Genomic DNA, 18,153 nt, shown 5'->3' with positions numbered 1-18,153 from the left:
CACATATCAGAACGAGCACGTAAGTAGGTACTTAAGGTAGGTTAAGTGCGGCACGCTTATCGCCAATTTGTTGAGCTAACTCACTTCATAATCACCGGCCCGCAACCCTTAATCTAGGCGATCGGCGGAGCGGAAACGGATCGCACGCGAAGATGTAGTTGTTAACGGAATACTAAAAGAACTAGGATCGTGAGTGGTGCGAGCATGCACATAGAGAGGGCGAGGGTGGAGGCTGCGTGCGCGCGTCGGCGCGGCCGAGTGCAACTGCAGAGTGCGCCCGCGAGTGCGCCCGCGCGGCCCGGCCCTGCTCCCCACACGGGGTTTTTATTGGTCGTCCATACGTTTTTTGCGGGACACGTATTTACATACGATGAAAGCCGTCTGCGCGCCGCCCTCCGAAGATTCCCTCTCGTCTCGTCTACGGAATGTCTTTGTCCCTCAGCTTTTTAAGCCCGTATCGGTTTACAATTTACACGTAGATTTAAAAACAGGGGCGTTTTTTTGTTTGTCCGGTGCGTCACGTATCGGGTCATGTTACGGATGTTCTCTAGGTGAATTAACTGTCGCCGAATCACAATTTCATTGACGGCGAGCTATCGTAGAGCTAGGTTCGCATTAACGGCTCCTGTAGAATATTAATGTGAAACGAGTCATACAGATAACAGGACTTGCGAAACTCACCGGGCCGATGACCACCGGCGACTCCCGGTTAAGCACTGGCGCGAGTCTAAGAGCTAGATCACAAAAACCGATCTTTACAGAGGCGTGAGTGTTTTTACGAGCGATAGTTAATGAAGCGCATTGGCGACTGCACGGCGAGATACAAAAGTTGTGCAATGGCGGATTATCGCGCGCTATCGCTGCAGTGATAACGGGACGCCGACCAGCGCGGCAGGTTGTCGCTATCGCTACTCGCTACCAGCTACCACTACACCGCGACTAGACATTTATCATAGATGACCTGCGCGACACGATCGCGACAATGACAACGTTCAACGGGGTTTGCCGCCACATCTCGATACATATTATAACAGCAAAGAGCCAGTGGACACTCATGGAGCTAATTACCAAATAAACCGAATTCCTCTTTAGTTCTCAAAACTATAAAATCTAGAGGTACATTGAGCAAAACAAACTCACATTAAATTTTTGTGAGTTTTGGTCTTTTCCTGCAAAATAAGATTTGAATGTATACTATAACATCTAGCCTTGCCTATATAGTATATGGGATATAATAACTTTTCATTTTACCGGTCAGAAAGTAAGACTGAGCACATAATACGAGCCTCGGCGTAATCGATCTCGATCTCATCACAGCAAATTGATCTCACGTCCATGTTGCAACCGATGTATGAAAGCTGGCTCTATTATTACTATCCAACATGTTTGGTCAAAATTAGAACTTAAGTCAGTGAGAGAAGGCGCACAGCTGGTCACTAGACTTATCTTCGATGGTCCATGACCACTAACCCAACTACAATAAGACGGTTTATTTAATCTTGACCGATTCACTCCCAATAAATTTTATATAGACACGCCAGCGGAATAAATTGAATAAACTGTTTTCGAACACCAATAAAAAAGATATTCAAATAAGCGTGTAGATATGAATAAAACGTCTGGAAGGACAGGCCTTGCAAAAGTTTGGAATTACCAAAAAAGACCACTTCAATCAATGTCAACCCATGTCAAACGTCTCGAAGAGTCGAACAGCACGATATACATGGTAAGCAATTCCATCGGGTCGGAATTAACAACTCGGTTACTTTATGAGGCAGGGAATGTTACCGGTCTCTTCTCATGTATGAAAAGGATTAGATAGGTATTCCTGCACCGCCCAATGCGTTAAGGAGTACACAACACAACATAAACTATAGCGATTGTTTTTGCAGTAGTAAGGAGGTTAGCGATGTTTTCCCTTACCAAAAGGATAGTCATATTTCAATATCTAATAATAAGTATTTAAATTTTAAACGATTTATTTATTTTAAATAGGTACACAAGTTGCGACAAACTCATTGGTACATGCCAAAATTGAACACTGAGTTCTATCTGTATTCAAAGTCGGAAGTCAAATGCTCTAGGACCCACCATTTCGGAAGCGGAATATCAAGGACAAATGTCGTCAATTAAAAAATATTACGCTTGTGTCTCTTATCAATGCAAGATAACTAACATAAAATAGGATAGCAGATATTAGTTTTCATATTACAGAATATGATTATTACAATAAGTAGAAGTACAACCACCTAATCCAAATTCTAAGATTATCTTAAATATGGATGTTTAAAAATATGCGCCTCACTCTGTATACATGGAATATACTGTTACACAATATACATAAAGACTCATACATACGCTTTGTAATTCATATCAAACGCGACGGACATCAGTATATTTGAGAGATCGAGAGATGAATAAAAACATCAAGGCACTTCCAGAAAAAGCAACCAAAGCTGTGATGGATAACATTTTTATGATAGCTGTGTTACAATGTTACGAAATAATACTTAGAGCTTTAAGAGCTTTAAGCTTTTCAGTTTTTAACAGTATCAAACGAAAATTCCGAAAGCTAGCTCACAAAGTCCAAAAAAGTCTAAAGTCAAAGTCGCAAAGTTCACAAGTCTCTCCGTGACCATACTGGCAAGGCAACAAAGTGGGTTTGCCAAAGTAAGTACAGCTAGGACACATTTCTAAAGCCAGCTAGCACTCAGAAACACATGAAACGTTGATGTATGAAACAGTGGCGGCTGGTGAAAATTTCTGCTAGGCAACACTGAGCAAAAAGAAACTTACGTAAACATTAGGTACTAGTAATCAATTTTAGGCAAGCCGGTGGGAATCGGCTTGTATGGACCATCAGCCGCTGCTGGTATGAAAACACGTGAATCAGTTTTTGAAAAAAGATGATTAGAACTACTGAATTACGTGACGCTGGGAACATTTCATAGTTGCGATTTTTTTTTAACATACTATGAAGATAACAATGTTGACATACGTATTTTTTCTGAAAATATCTATCTTTTTTTTGGACATTTTCCGCAATTTTCACATCTATAAATTTTGAAACTAAACTAGAAAGCGAAGAAACGCTAAGTCGATAGTACATTTACTATAAATCGTCTTTTGTAACAAATTGATATTTACATTAGGTTAGAAATAGAAATATTTAAAGGAATAGACGGCCGGCCTACAAATAAAAATATTTCAAGAGCCAAAGAAAACACGAGCCAATGTCACCTACATGGCGTAACTAAGTCAAGAAATTAACATTCAGAAGTTTCAGAACCGAGTTATAACAAACCATAGAGCAAACAAAAAAATCAACCCTGTACATGTCCTACTCGTACCACTAAGCAGCACTCTCGAACACGAAAGAATACTTTTTTTAGATGATCACATTTAAGGGAGCACATAAGTGTAAAAAGAAAACTAGAGCAAGGCAACACAGTAAGCGTTGCGCCCGATGGGAGACATCCGTCATGTCTATATAAGATGTAGGATTAGGTGTCAAGGTGTCGTAGAGAGTTTAAGAAAACAGGGTCCTGTGATCACCTAGCACCTCAAGCTTAAAATCGATGTTCCCTTAAGATGTTTCTGGGATAAAATTTAATGCCGTTCATAACATCACATAAATTTCACCACGGACATTGAACTGCCAATTTGTTTCTGATCAAGTCGGTGTTAAAAGACACTCGATTTATTTCACGAGTTGACAGTGTTAACGCGTTTATGTTGTTACTCTCCTGAATCTAAAGATCATTTTGCTACAGCAGAATGTTCTACGACACACCAAAAATAGACAGACATCTTTTTTACCATTCTCGTCATATCCAAGGTTTTCTGTGCACGGTAATTTGGTCCTCGTGTTCTATTTATGGTACAAAAAGATGTAACATCGCTGCGATCGTATGATGTTGAAGTATGTATTGTATCTGATCTATGTGATTTAAAAGAAGATGAATATGTTTTGTATTTTAAGACACTTCGATCTAAATTCAACCTTGTAATTATATGACACCTGTTGCAATGAAGACATTGAAGACCCAACTATATGCATAAAACAGCTCGTTATAAAAATATGTGTTCATATCCAATCATCATAATTTAAGTAGGTATGTGGAGATAGATGAACAAAACAAACACATAATTTAAATCCGTAATAAAGATATATTATCTTTAGCATTTAAAAAGTAAACAGTATTAAGCTGTTAAATGTAATAAGATGCAACATGTTATTAATAGATACATACATACGATCACGCCTGTATCCCATAAAGGGGTAGGCAGAGCACATGAAACTACTTAAGCTTCAGTGCCACTCTTGGCATATAAGGGGTTGAAAGAAAACGAAACTGTGACATTGCAGTGACAGGTTGCCAGCCTCTCGCCTACGCCACAATTTAACCCATATCCCATAGTCGCCTTCTACGACACCCACGGGAAGAAAGGGGGTGGTGAAATTCTTAACCCGTCACCACACAGTCAAATTAATAGATATTAATAGATAGGAATAGGTTTATTAATAGATATACATATAAAAGTCGTTAAAGTTATTTAGTCATAATAATGCTCACTGTTTACAAGCGTGGAACTTTGAACCGAATTAAATGATGTTGACGTGACATTTAATGTATATGACCTAACTAGTTCTCATGACAAAGTCCAATTCAAACGAAAACAGTAGTTTGAAGGTCATTGCCAAACAATAGCTAGATCGATAGGTTCACGGAAAGAAAGGCAACTTTGCCATGTTTATTGACAATAGCCTATCTTAGTCAAGATCTCATAAAAGTATTTCGAATAGATATTCGAGATCTATTATAATACATAATATGGAAAAACAATGTGTTACCTGCTAACAATATTTTTTTGTGTTTTGAACAAGGGAGTTATCATTTTCTCTAGGTTTATCACAATTCATGAAACTGTTATACCATCATTCCCAGAACGATATCTACAAGTAAAGGTAGATGCATATACCTTTAAAAGCTAAAAGTAATCATGTATTTTACGATTGACAATAAAGACTGATTGGAAATTGGAACACATTATGAAAATATTATCAGAAAACGTCAAAGTCAATTGTACATGGAACGGAGTTAAGTCTTTACACCAGGAGCTAATCACAAATGTTAGATACATATGAAAATTAAACAAATACCAATCGTCAGCCGTATAAAGTCTGGGACTCGAGTGCCTAGGACCGGATTCTAGAACAGGTCCTTAAGTAAATAGATAATCGTTCGCTTACGTCACATCAGGTTATATAACTGAACCGTGAGATAATCTGGTGGTTTATTATATATTTGAACCAATTCGCCAGCTGTTTTAACGGCAGAGGGTCTGAAAACACGTGTTCATTCTTCAGTATTCAGATACTGTTCGGTTAAGTGAAGAAATATTAAGTAGTTCAGATTATTTTGGTATTCGTCATATAATTTGTGACGAAAGCTAATTTTATGTTGTATACAAATATTCTCTTTACAAATAATATTACTTAAAAAGAAATATGTGCAAACAACTGTCGCAACAGAAAATGAAATGTTATATCATACTAGGTCACGAAGTAAATTTTCCTTAAGCGGAACAAAGCTGCCTTGACAATATTAACAGCTATGATAAGCTCATAGCTGCTACCAACATGCTCTACGTAAACTATGCCTTACGAGTCGGCAATAAACACAGATTATTATCGTTATGAATATTGTTAGCATCGCATGTATCGATTCGATGTTTTAATTAAGAATCGATTAGCATTTAAAACGGCTCGGAGGCTGCGGATTCCACTGCGCGGGAGTAGATCCAGTCATGTTAATTGACCACATACGAAGCAACAGCTGAAAGGGCCCTTAAAGCCATAGCTGTATACGCGATTATCGATAATTCTTGTATACTCAAATAGCATTTAAATTACTCAAACTCGAAAACCTTAAGATCTATTTTTGAATGTCTTTACAAAACTGGCAAAACACTAGGCATAGAGTACGTGCTGCGGTGAACGAATGCATAATTATCGGAATAAATGCAATAAAGTGCAATACAATGCCGAGTGGGATGTACATCTGGATAAAGAATCGCTTGTGGTTCGGCCAAAAGGGCAGAAAAACTTGATGCCCTCACAAGCAAGGATCGATCAAATTAAATTATTCTAAAACTACAACTGGTAGTAAATAGTAATAATGGTTACTTAGGTTTAATATTAAGTAGGTAGGTACTTAGTTGAAAATTAAAACAAAATAACCATTTATGCAATCCACTTCAAAATTAAGATACTTTAACTAAGAAACTAATAAATAATCATTATATTGGTTAATTATTGAGCCAAGTAGAGGTATGTTTTGAACGGACACCTGGCATCTAAATACCTTTAGTAAATATATTTGCAAATCAAATTAAACTTATTTCGAAGATTAATTTCCAACAGCAGCTGGGAACCATGTACAAATGATTTATCCGAATTGATAAAACAGGCATTTATGCAAAACCCTGGCCAGATCACACTGATTTGAATAGTAATTATGTTTGTTGACACAGACAAAAATATGCAGGTGATCGCAGAGGTATGATTGTAAAACATACGTCAATTATACTGACTACTGAATAAACTGTAATCTTAACAATCACGGCCATGAGAATTGTTAAATTAAAGAGTAATTCCAACTTGAATACCCATATCAAGAACTTATTTTAAATACACAAACAAGAAAAGTATAAAAAGAAACTCTGCCGCGTAAACAAAAACAAAATGTAAATACACACCTACTAAACACAGAGACCATAAAGCAAACAGCAAAGCTAAAGGAGTTATAAAAATAAATGATGGTCGATAAAATAAATCCATAATGAACCGAAGAGAACACAAAATTAAAACAAAAGTCTGATTAACCGCAATAATTCAGGCAAAAAGGCGGTGGTGTCAAACAAATCTTCCGAGAAGGTGCATGTGTCTGCATAAAACATTGGCGACGGGACCCCGCGGCGAGACGCGCCAGACTTACTGCTGTTCCCGGGAAAATTAAACGTCTTTAATATTGACGACTGCAAATGTAAGGACATTATAACATGAACTTTTTTAACCCTAACATTACATTTAATGTCCTTGCCTTTCTCCGACTCTTAAGTCTTGGTGTGAATTTTTTTAAGGAATTTCTTGAAATGTATTATCGGAATATCGTTAATGAGTACAATTCATTTATTCTTTCTAACGTAGCGATTGCTAATTATCAGATATTTAAACCGGTAGGAATAGGAACCTATATGTTGTAGGTACAGAACAATTGCAACCCGAAGGCAATTCATACAGGAACCGGACAGATATAGTTGCAGTTGCAATACAAATTCAGTCGGTTTTCAGTCTGTCTGAATCTGTCCCTAATTGTGACAAAAACTTTACAACTGCTGAAGGTTATTAAAAATGACTAATAACCTGTAATTTACAACAGTGTTGACAATGACGGTATTGTCTTTACTTTGGTAATTACATGCTAACTTTTACTTATACAATTAACATTAATTACAAACGTAGAAGCCACGCCATAGACAGTGGATAATTTTAATTTATTCAAAGGACGGATCAGATCATTGAAACAAAAAGTTATGTGGTATTTCCAAATGTACATGGTCACCTTCGTTTATGAACATGAATATTAATGGTCCAGTATAGATTCGTCTATTCATAGTAGAGTGATGTCCGGTGGAGTTGCGCAATAGATCCTTGACATTGTTGATCTCATGCGTCGAGCCGTGCCAAAGCCGCAGGCGCAGGTAGCAGTCGAGAGTCTAGAATAATAATAGGTGTAACTAGGATACAATCCGCTGGGCATAATAAGCCGCTGAGTGTTACAACACAGATGTAACCAATTTGTGACCAGATAACTATAGTGAAGAGAAGCAATATCTAGCTGGAAATTGATTTGGACCCGTGATTTGTGGTCTATGTAGTGGTTGCGTTTGTAGTATTGTTTATTAACGAATGCTACGAGTATATGCACTTAGAAACAACACATTCTTTCACTTTATACGCAAATCAATCAGTCAATTATTATGTTTTTGGTAAAAATGGAACCAAAACCCATTAATCATGTTGGGAAACTCTGTTTTTTTTTTTAATTAGGTTGTAATTCATTAAAAAGAAATAGTAAAACGAAAAAAACGTATAGTTTATAATAAGTATACCTATTAACCGTCACCATTACAAATTACAACATAATGTCTACTAGTTAAACAGTAAAGGGTTCCCCTGAATTTCCGCGCTACAAATCATAAAACCTGTCTCCAGGCAGACCGGTGCGGTTTACTCAGTTACGTCACAAATATAGTTTAATAGACACGGTTTGAAAACTCGCGTCGGCCAAGGTCGTTGTCAACGAATCAGTACTCTAGTACCACCAATTTGACATCGGTCACCTCCGCTTATTGGACGAAGTGGAACGTGTAAATGGAGAACACCCTGTAACCATTTAACGAGAGAGCAATGATGAAACGTCATGAACTTGAAGGTAAAGACGATTCTGAAACATTTACTGTAACTGTTAAGGTGATAATGAGGAAAAAATTCAAGAACGCAGAGTACTTAGTGGAGGCAAAACAACAAAATATATTAGATGAGGAATATAGAGATTACAGAGAAATAACAAACAAGAAAAGAATAGCTGAGGAAAATGTTACGTGAACATGTGTGTATCTGTACACAATTCTTCTAAAGTTAATTAAGTCAAACCATGCGATGACCATATTTTAAGACCGTCAGTACGAATCGAGTACATGAAGAATAAATGTCATGTGAAAACATTACTAATATAAGATGATTCAGCATAAAATATTAGACCGTGACAGTAAAAATTTCGCCACAGCACAGCAGGCATCTGCCAATTTGATACAACTGTTTTGCATATAAAGAACTCGTGTTGTTTGTTGGTCACATTTTGTAATCGTTTTAAAAAGGATGCCTTGCCAAATTTTGTAAGACACAAAAGATTAAACATGTTTTATGGCACATTGTTCTTAAACACATTAAACGTAACGTGGACGCATCCAACAAACTACTACAGAAAACTATACACATGTGATATCTACATCTCTTCTACCCTAGTAAAGTAACGCACACACGCAAGGAAGATTTCTTGCAAAAATCCAAGACCCAGCAGTGTATGACTAAGTTTTGTGTTGTCCTTGGATGACGACGCACCTTCATTAAAACGTGATTTTCGGCAGCACTGATCCCATTAGGGCCTCCGCCATATTTAGCAGCAGTATGTGAAGTAGAGCATTAAATTTAGTGCATTTTATTTTGCAGATGTATTATGACGCTAAGCGAGAAAAGTAACGACTATATAAAAAGTCCAATAAGAGTCTTCAAAAGCACTATAAGTATGGTATTTTGTAATAAAACTATGGAAACGGACCGTCGGATTATCCGTTTCCATATTTTATTTCATGAGTAATTATCGCGGTAACCTAAGACAATATTATGGTATATTGTATCAAACTTTATGAAATGCTTTAGTACAATTTTGTTAACATCGATAGGTAAGTACCTATATTTACAGCCTACCTACCTATGTTTACATAAATCGCACCTGACCTGATGCAGTTGTAGAATGTAAAGACAGGCATACAAAGTGCTAACGTCAAAGCTAAACAAACCTCATAAAGTAGATCAGTCGAATTTATTTAGAAATTACCAAAGAAGAATCAGAAAAATCACTTGAATAAATATGCCTCAAAGCCTCAATCAAAACAGATAAAAACAATGAATCGTCAATACAGATATACACATAAATGGGGCCCTCGCACGAAATTGAAATCACAGACACATTAATTAAATCGCTAAACAGGAAACATAAAAACAAGCTAGTAAGTTTTCGACATAATTCTAGAACATATTAGCTTGAAACAAGTGTAGGTGAGGAAAATATGTGTCTCGTATTTAAAGGATTTTATTACATGCTTAAAAATCTTGTACTGCAATCGTTATTAAATGCTAATGTTAATAGAAAAGAGTTTGAGAAGGTTTAACCGTTTTATTGCGAGCTTTTTGCTCATACTTGTTATCGGAATTAGAATTACAACATAGTAACAAGCTCTAGTAAACGCCAATATAACTCTTTTTTATAATCAGATAACTCTCTGACGTTTATCAAACTTCAAAAAGTGCCACCGATGAAATTTTTAAAAGATACATGAAGAGATTAATATTTCAACACTTCATCTTTCGATTGCAGTAAACATGTACGAAGACGATAAAGTATAAAAATGAATGTTTAATGTTTACGAGTCACGATGCGTGTGCAACTCAGGCTGCACTCGGTGCACTAAGCTCCACAAATAAGGTCCCGTCCTTCGCAAACAACTCGCCGGCCACTTCCGTCCGACGTACTCGCCACAAAACAACCAACAGAATGAAACCCAAACAGAAGGCTTTCAACTGGAAAGAAAACTGAAACTTGTGCTTGAGTTTTACAGGTAAGCAACTTTTCGAAAATACTGAGTTTAAGCTTTTATCGCATCACACGGTATAGTGTCGTAGAACAAATTTGAGGAAAAAGCAACTAAATTTTATAGGCGGCAGGCAAGACAATCAAGCCTTAAAATATCAAGCCAGACAATACCTACTCGGGCACTAAAAAACATACCGACACTCCAATCAGACGAACCAATGAACTAACTCTCAAACTTCTTCTAAATACGGACACAATTTATTTGAGGCTTTGTTTTGGCATTTGATGTAGGTAATAGAGAAGGAATAAAAAATAAAAAGGTAAGTCTACGTCTATTGCAAACGTATAAGCTAGTAAATGTAAATGAAAACAGTTTACCTTACCAGATAGTAGTATATTCAGCATCAGTAAATTAGACATACGCAACACTGAAGTCGGTGTATGAGGTATGACTTGAGAAGGAAACAAAAGGGAGAGTGAAATGAAGCAGGCGGGGTCAATCAAGGGAAAAGAGACAAGCGGGAGACAAGCATATAAACTTGCGTAAATGAGTATTGTGGGACATCCTTTAATTAAATGCATTAATTTGTATACGTTCATATTCTTGGTAGCAAGCTTTCTTAAACCTTAATGAGTCAAAATCATAAACACACCATATGCCGTGACGTGACGCTTGACGACAAGATAAATAAAATAACCCGTTTGCAATTTTCGATATAACGAAGAGAAATTAACATTATAAATCTTTCGAACTTATTCTTTAACTTTCGAAATGTATACGCTGAGCTAATGAATTAATTATAATAAATAATGGCATTCGCGTGTTTCTGACCTGCAGCGTGTATTGTTCTCAAGAAGTTTCATACTAATAACAATGCTGCACCTACAAAACTATATCATAAGACTACTTTTCACACAAACGTGTGGGAATAAAAGCAAAAACAAGCAGTATCGCAAAACAAGAAGTAGTCTAAAAACGTGATAGATATGCAAAGGGCGCTGAACAAATGTAGAAGAAAGACACTTATCTTGATGACAATATTAAAGATAGTGTGCGTGATACAACTATTGTCCTTCTATTATGATTCAATGTCGATTGTATCAAGTCGATAACAGTAGGTGCCTACGGTTCAATTTCTCCGTAACCGTAATTTCAATTCCAACTATAACCTACTTATGTAGTCGAGATCTTTAGTGTCAAGGATATTGTTCTAAAGAGTGGACCTACATAACGGTTTGATTCTAAATATGAAATGAACAATACTTTTCTTACAATGACCAATTTGACATTGACAGGCTTCAAAGGCAATAAGTTATTTTTCTTAATTAATATGAATAACTATGTTAACTCTCTTATTGTCAGAGGTTATCCGCTCAAAGCATAATTTCATATACTTTCCATTGCCACGACGGTAAAGGTTATCGGGGGTCGACGAGTCCTCGAGCAGACATTTCACTAGCAGGGTCAATGGTAAAGCTATCGAGTTAGCTTACACGAGTCACACATACCAACATAATTTAATGTCCGATAAGAAAATATAAAAATATGATAAAAGTAATGAAGAAAATAACCGTCTTGTTTGTTACATGATAGGTAGCATCAAAGAGAGGTTGCGCTAGATAACCTAAATACACCAAGAGCTTCAAAGATACACGTGACAAACGTACCTAGCGCTCAGAAACCAAATTTCAGTGACCCTGAACTCCGCTTCACAAAGCCGGATGTCAGAACAAAAAAAGTATCAACTCTAACAGATAGCTGTTACTCGACCCACATCCATAACCTGGTTAAGGCGAAAACGCAATGTAATTTCGCGTACATTTTTGGAACACTTTTACTTCGGGCGCACGGTCGACGCTGGGCGAATTCTGCGATGACACCAATTTCTCTTTCAATTTCAGCGCGAGCTTTTGGCTTTGGCAGTGGATCGTCAGCGACAAGATCAAGGCCATGGCCACTAGGGCTTGCATTCCGGAATTCCGGAATCTCGAAATTCCGGAATTTCGGACAATTTTTCCGATATTACAGTTCCGGAATTGAAACACATAATCTCGAAAATTCCGGAATTGAAAAAAGATATATTTTTGGACGAAAACGTGTAATATCAGCCTGGTTATTTTACAAAACTACCACCGCGTCTATAAAAGATATGTAAATTCAATAGTTAGACACTGCTCGGATTCAGGTAGTGCCTATTTTATGACCAAAAGGTTGCATCCAGGGCTAGTTTTTTTTTTTTTTTTTTTTTTATTATAAATGGGCTTACTCTTGACCACAGACTAGTCAAAGGCAAAGACGTGGCCTACGATGGAGTGAGCTCGCCCAGAAGATGCCTGTTCACTCTTGATTTGAAGGTTGCCGGGTTATATGAGCTCGGAAATATAGCCGCCGGCAAGGAATTCCACTCCTTGGCAGTGCGCATAAGAAAAGAAGGAGCAAAGCGCTTCGTGCGACTTCGTGGAATATCCACCAAGTAAGGATGGAGACCTGCCGTGCGTCTAAGAGTCCGATGGTAGAATGGGGACGGTGGAATAAGCTCGTGTAGCTCTTGAGCACACTCCCCGAAGTGCAACCTGTAAAACACCGACAGACTAGCGACTTTCCGCCGATGGGCCAAAGACTGTAGCTTGGCCGTTAGCTTCTTGTCGCCAATCATCCTCCTGGCTCTGCGCTCCACTGAGTCCAAAGCAGCGAGTTGGTATTTGGCTGAGCCGTCCCACAGGTGGCTGCAATACTCCATACAGGATCGGACTTGAGCTTTATAGAGTGTTAGAAGCTGTCCAGGTGTGAAGTATCGCTTCACCTTATTTAGGATGCCCAGCTTTCTGGCCGCAGTTTGTGCTTTAGACTCAATGAAGGTGCCAAAGTTGAGGACTGAACTCAACTCCACACCGAGGAGTTCTAGGCTGTCGGTAATAGGTACAGATGCACCCCGGAAAGTAGGAGTCAGATCGAACGGACTCCGTTTTGCCGAAAACAGACACGCCTGCGTTTTGGTGGCATTGAACTTGACCAGATTGTCGTCCCCCCACTGGGAAACGCGACTAAGGGTCAAGTTCGCTCGCTCAACCATGGCCTCTCTCTGTGAATGTATGTCGTCCCTGCTGTCCCCTGCACCAGCTAAATATCTCTCAACAACCGTACTGTCGTCTGCATAGCCGACAATGCTGGGTTGCAGCATGTCGTTTATGTGAAGCAGGAAAAGGGTTGCGGAGAGAACAGACCCCTGAGGAACACCGGCGTCAATGGCCATGAGGTCCGAAGAGCAGCCATCAATGACCACTCTGATCGACCGTTCACTCAGGAAGTCAGATAGCCAACTGCAAAGGTCAGCAGGGATGCCGTATGCAGGAAGCTTGCTAAGGAGACTTGCGTGCCAAACCCTGTCAAAGGCCTTCGAGATGTCCAGTGAAACAGCAAGCGCTTCACCGTTCCTCTCGATGGCTTCGCCACAGCGGTGCGTGACATACGCTAGGAGATCTCCAGTAGACCGACCCCGGCGAAAGCCATATTGACGGTCACTGAGCAGATCGTTTGTCTCGAGGTAAGTCAGCAACTTGCCGTTAAGTACCCTTTCCATGACTTTACAGAGCATGGAGGTAATGGCGATTGGTCGGTAATTGCAGGGATCAGCACGACTACCCTTCTTGGGTACTGGCTGCACGTTTGCAAGCTTCCAGGATTTCGGAACCACTCTTGTTTGGAGAGAGAGGCGGTACAGGCGTGTCAGTACAGGAGACAACTCAGGCGCACACTGTTTTAGAACACGTGCAGGTATACCGTCTGGACCATTAGCCTTATTCACGTCAAGAGTCTGCAGAGCTCGGCGTACCTCATTTTGCCGGATAGCAATTCCTTGCATAGAGGAGCTGCACTGAGGTAGCGTAGGTGGGAGTTTTGAGCCTGCATATAGACGTGAATTGCTCGCAAACAGAGAAGCAAACAAGTTTGCTTTCTCCGCCGCGGAGTGGGCCAGCGTACCATCCGGTTTCTGCAGAGGTGGCAGTGTGGGACGGCAGAAGTTGGATTCGACCGCTTTCGACAGGGACCAGAACCGCTTACTACCGGGAGGGTAGGAGGCGAGCTTGGCCCCTATACGACTGACGTGGTCGAATCGAGCCTTTCGAAGCACCCGTTTGCAGGACTTGGCAGCAGAGTTAAAAGCTTTCTTCCTCGCGCGCACCCTCTGTGCTCCAGCTTTTGAGTCGCGGGCTAGTACCCAAGCCTGGTATGCAGACTGCTTAAGGGCCACCGCCCGAGCACAATCCGAACTGTACCATGCCTGGGCCCTCTGATCGAGCGATAGGTCGGAGAATGGAATAAAATATTCCATTCCCTGCCGAATCACATCCGCAACAGCCTCAGCAGAACACGAGGGGTCACCCGAGGAAAAACAGACCTGCTGCCAGGGGAAAGACGCATAGAAATGCCGCATCTCATCCCAGTCTGCTGACTCGTATCGCCATACCCTCCTCGTGCCCCTAGGGCAAAGATCAGGAGGAGAGTGGATCGACACGGATTTCACCAGACAGTGGTCGGAAGATCCCAGCGGAGCGGAGACCGAAACCGAGTGCCTGTCCGGATCAGTTGTCAGCAGAAGGTCAAGGCAATTGGGTGTATGACCAGGAACATCCGGTACCCGCGTCGCAACATTTATTAGCTGGGTAAGGTTTAGCGACACAGCAAATTTACGCGCTTCCCTTCCAGCGTGGCAAGTTTTCTCGTACGGGAACAGCCACTCCTCGTGGTGGGCGTTAAAGTCCCCGAGAAATACGAGTTGAGCTGTAGGGTACCGTTGTTGGGCTTTATCTGCCATCTCAGTAAGGTGATCAAAGAGCCTGGTTGTCTCCTGGTTTCCGCTGTGCGATCGGTAAACACAGGCATACAGAGCTTTCTCTGAGCCTGTGTCAACCATAATCCACAAAGTGGAAAACCCGGAAACCTCAAAGCAACGGAGACGCTTGCAGCAAATGTCGTCGCGGACATACACACAGACCCCAGCATGTACTCTAAACTTATGTTCAAGTGAGTAGCCTGGGTAGTTGAGGTATGTCGCGTCAGCCAGGGTTTTTATTTGCGTCTCCGTCAAAAAGAAAAGGTGCGGCTTCTCGGTTTCAAGATGGTGGTGGACCGGGTCGATATTTGAGTGCAACCCCCTGATGTTAGTGAGGTGCACTTTCAAAGGGAGGAAGTGCCGCCGGTGTTTGAACCTATTCTTTTTGAAAACTTTCATTTTTTTTTTTTTTTTTTTTAGTGTGGGTTGGGAGAAAAATGGCTGTCGAGGTGTTGCGTTTACCAATTGGATCACTTGAGTTAATCCGGACAGTGAGGAGCTCACTTGGAGACTGCGGGGACGCCCGAGCCCCCCTGAAATAGCCCACCGGGTCCTCCCGTCCAGTCGCCAACTGGCACGGTGGAGCTATTCCAGGATTTTTCGCTAGGTGACGGGGCAGCCTCTCGCACGTGGCTGTCGTACGATTGGGCCCCCAACTTCCTGCGGTCGGCCACCGGCAAGACCGTGCCTCGGATCCCGCTACCCTCCAACGTGAGCTACTCGGCCCGACGTCACTCAAGGATCCAAAGACCGGCATTAAGCAACACGACTGACAACCAATCAACCCCCAAAGGCTCTGGTACTCCCGCGCACAGACGGAACGCAGCTAGGCTACTTGGCGCCTGACTCCGGCGGGAGGGTGGTAGCATACCAGGCAGCCCCTTGCGGGACCTACCACCGCTGGTTTGGTCGTAGTTTAAGGACATACCCGGGTCCAAAAGTGTGTACATGTAGGTACCTAGGAATAAATCATAAAATCTGTTTTTGGGCTAGCTTGGATATCTTTTGTCCCTACTCGAGTCTGATAAAGGTAATTCAATATTTCTTTTATTACAGTTATGTGAACAAGACGTTATGCCAGTCTTGTAAATTATTACTTTTATATTATTTCGATGGTCAATGGATAAAAAAATAACTTTTATGTTGACCACTATCAGAAAACTGGCACTAAAACCTCGTTTGTATCGTTAACTGTAGTTCGAAATACCTTGCAAGACCGATTTTGACACAAAATGGGCTTTCCTGTAAAATTACTAAAATGAAAATTTCAGTGTTATATGCCTTTCAGGTACGGAGTTATTGTCTTAAACGTCGATTTATAATAAATTTCGATTTAAAATTGTATTATTTCATCAAAAACCCACCAGAAAACCAAACCAAAAAAAATTTTTCAATTCCGGAACTAGTTCCGGAATTCCGGAATTGAAGTCCAATCTCGAAAACCAGTTCCGGAATTGAAAATCGTCCGATATTGCAAGCCCTAATGGCCACGTATATAACACTACGCTTTCCAACTGGCCTTCAACAAAAATGATCTAACACTCAAACTTTTAAAAAATTTGCTACTTGGTACGTTGATTGATGGTTGTTTAACCCTGATAAATTGGCTGAAGATTTAACTGATACAAAAATTTATGGCAAAGCCAACTTTTCGATGTGACCTGCATTTATTTAAGACAGTCCGGAAGTAAATTATGCTACAAGCTCATTAATCTTCTACATCTGATGAATATTTTTAGCACACTACGCAGACATGACTTCATTACTCTAGAGAGCAGAGCAATATGCAAATACAACAAAATGATACAAGTTATGATTTCTCAATGAAATGTCCAAACCAACATCCAATCGTGGATGAAATTGAAACTTGCGTTGTAATACCACTAGAATTACAGGCGTTCGACATCGGCCACCGCAGCGGGAAACATGCGTGAGTTAACTCTGTTACCCAACGTTTCGATAATCGTGTACAGTGTCGAATATCGATGGCTCCTGTTGCTGCACTTTTTGCATATTTTCGCAACGACCGCGTCATCATCACGTAAATCCGTCAGGCGCACGCCGCGCACAACATAACTTTCTCTCTCGTACGCAAAGTGCACAGTTGCACACATTTGGTTCAATTTCGCTTTTTTCGCACAATCGGAGATACAGAGGTAAACAATAATTTGGATTGAAAGGAAAGGGATATTGTATGTGTACTTAGCTTTCTTACGATGAGGTCTGACCGAGATATCATTTGCTGGTCACGTGACTTTTCGTAGCATATATTATCCCAATAGTTTCACTTGTCGATTGTCGATTGTCATTTGTCAATTTACGATTGTTATTTCCTTTATTTATCTTTTCTCTTATTATTATTAACAAATCAATTCTAAGATGACATGATGACACATTTCAAAATCCTGTATAGTTGAATGTTTTTCTAGCTTTTATAAATTTGACATGTTCACCCGTTTCTGTGTTACAGGTATTTAACTTACAAACGTTGCAGCAGCATTCAGCATTATCTGCAGCATTAATGTGTCTCATTATGCCCCAACAACATTTAACAGCGCTAGATCGAAGTATCCATAAAATCACGATATTTAAATTCGTATTTAAGCGACAGGTAAGGAATTAATTAACAATATCAATGTTGCACGCAATTTGAATTCAACAACTTAGTTACATAGTATATAAGTAATCGACACCAAATGCCAACTGGTGGTCTATTAATATAAATCAATTGTATGTCTACGAAATAATTTTATACTCAAATACAATGTAACGACATTGATTTGATAGTATAGGAAGGAAAATTGAAGAAGGACCTTATTGAACACACGCCGAAAATCTGCGACATAATTATATGAACAAGAAGATCGCAATAAACG

The 18,153-nt window shown here is 39.9% G+C and overlaps 1 protein-coding gene across 4 annotated transcripts in view; it reads right to left on the bottom strand.

Annotated features, from left to right (window-relative positions):
• The window catches only part of LOC125225854 (solute carrier organic anion transporter family member 74D-like), a 68,804-nt gene that overhangs the window by 35,776 nt on the left and 14,875 nt on the right, over positions 1–18,153 (bottom strand). Inside the window, exon 1 of one of the 4 annotated variants that reach the window (XM_048129727.1) lies at positions 682–788. The exons of 2 other annotated variants lie outside the window; for them this stretch is intronic. Coding sequence is in view for 1 of the 2 variants with exons in the window: in XM_048129724.1 (XP_047985681.1) it covers positions 85–89 (5 nt within the window). In the remaining variant the exon portion in view is untranslated. Of the gene's footprint in view, positions 1–84; positions 222–681; positions 789–18,153 lie in introns of those variants that run through there. One more of the 4 variants, XM_048129724.1, reaches the window with a different exon arrangement.

Source organism: Leguminivora glycinivorella, chromosome 4 (genome assembly GCF_023078275.1).
Source record: "Leguminivora glycinivorella isolate SPB_JAAS2020 chromosome 4, LegGlyc_1.1, whole genome shotgun sequence".
NCBI classification, from domain to species: Eukaryota; Metazoa; Arthropoda; class Insecta; order Lepidoptera; family Tortricidae; genus Leguminivora; species Leguminivora glycinivorella.
This window is presented reverse-complemented; position numbering and strand designations above follow the sequence as displayed.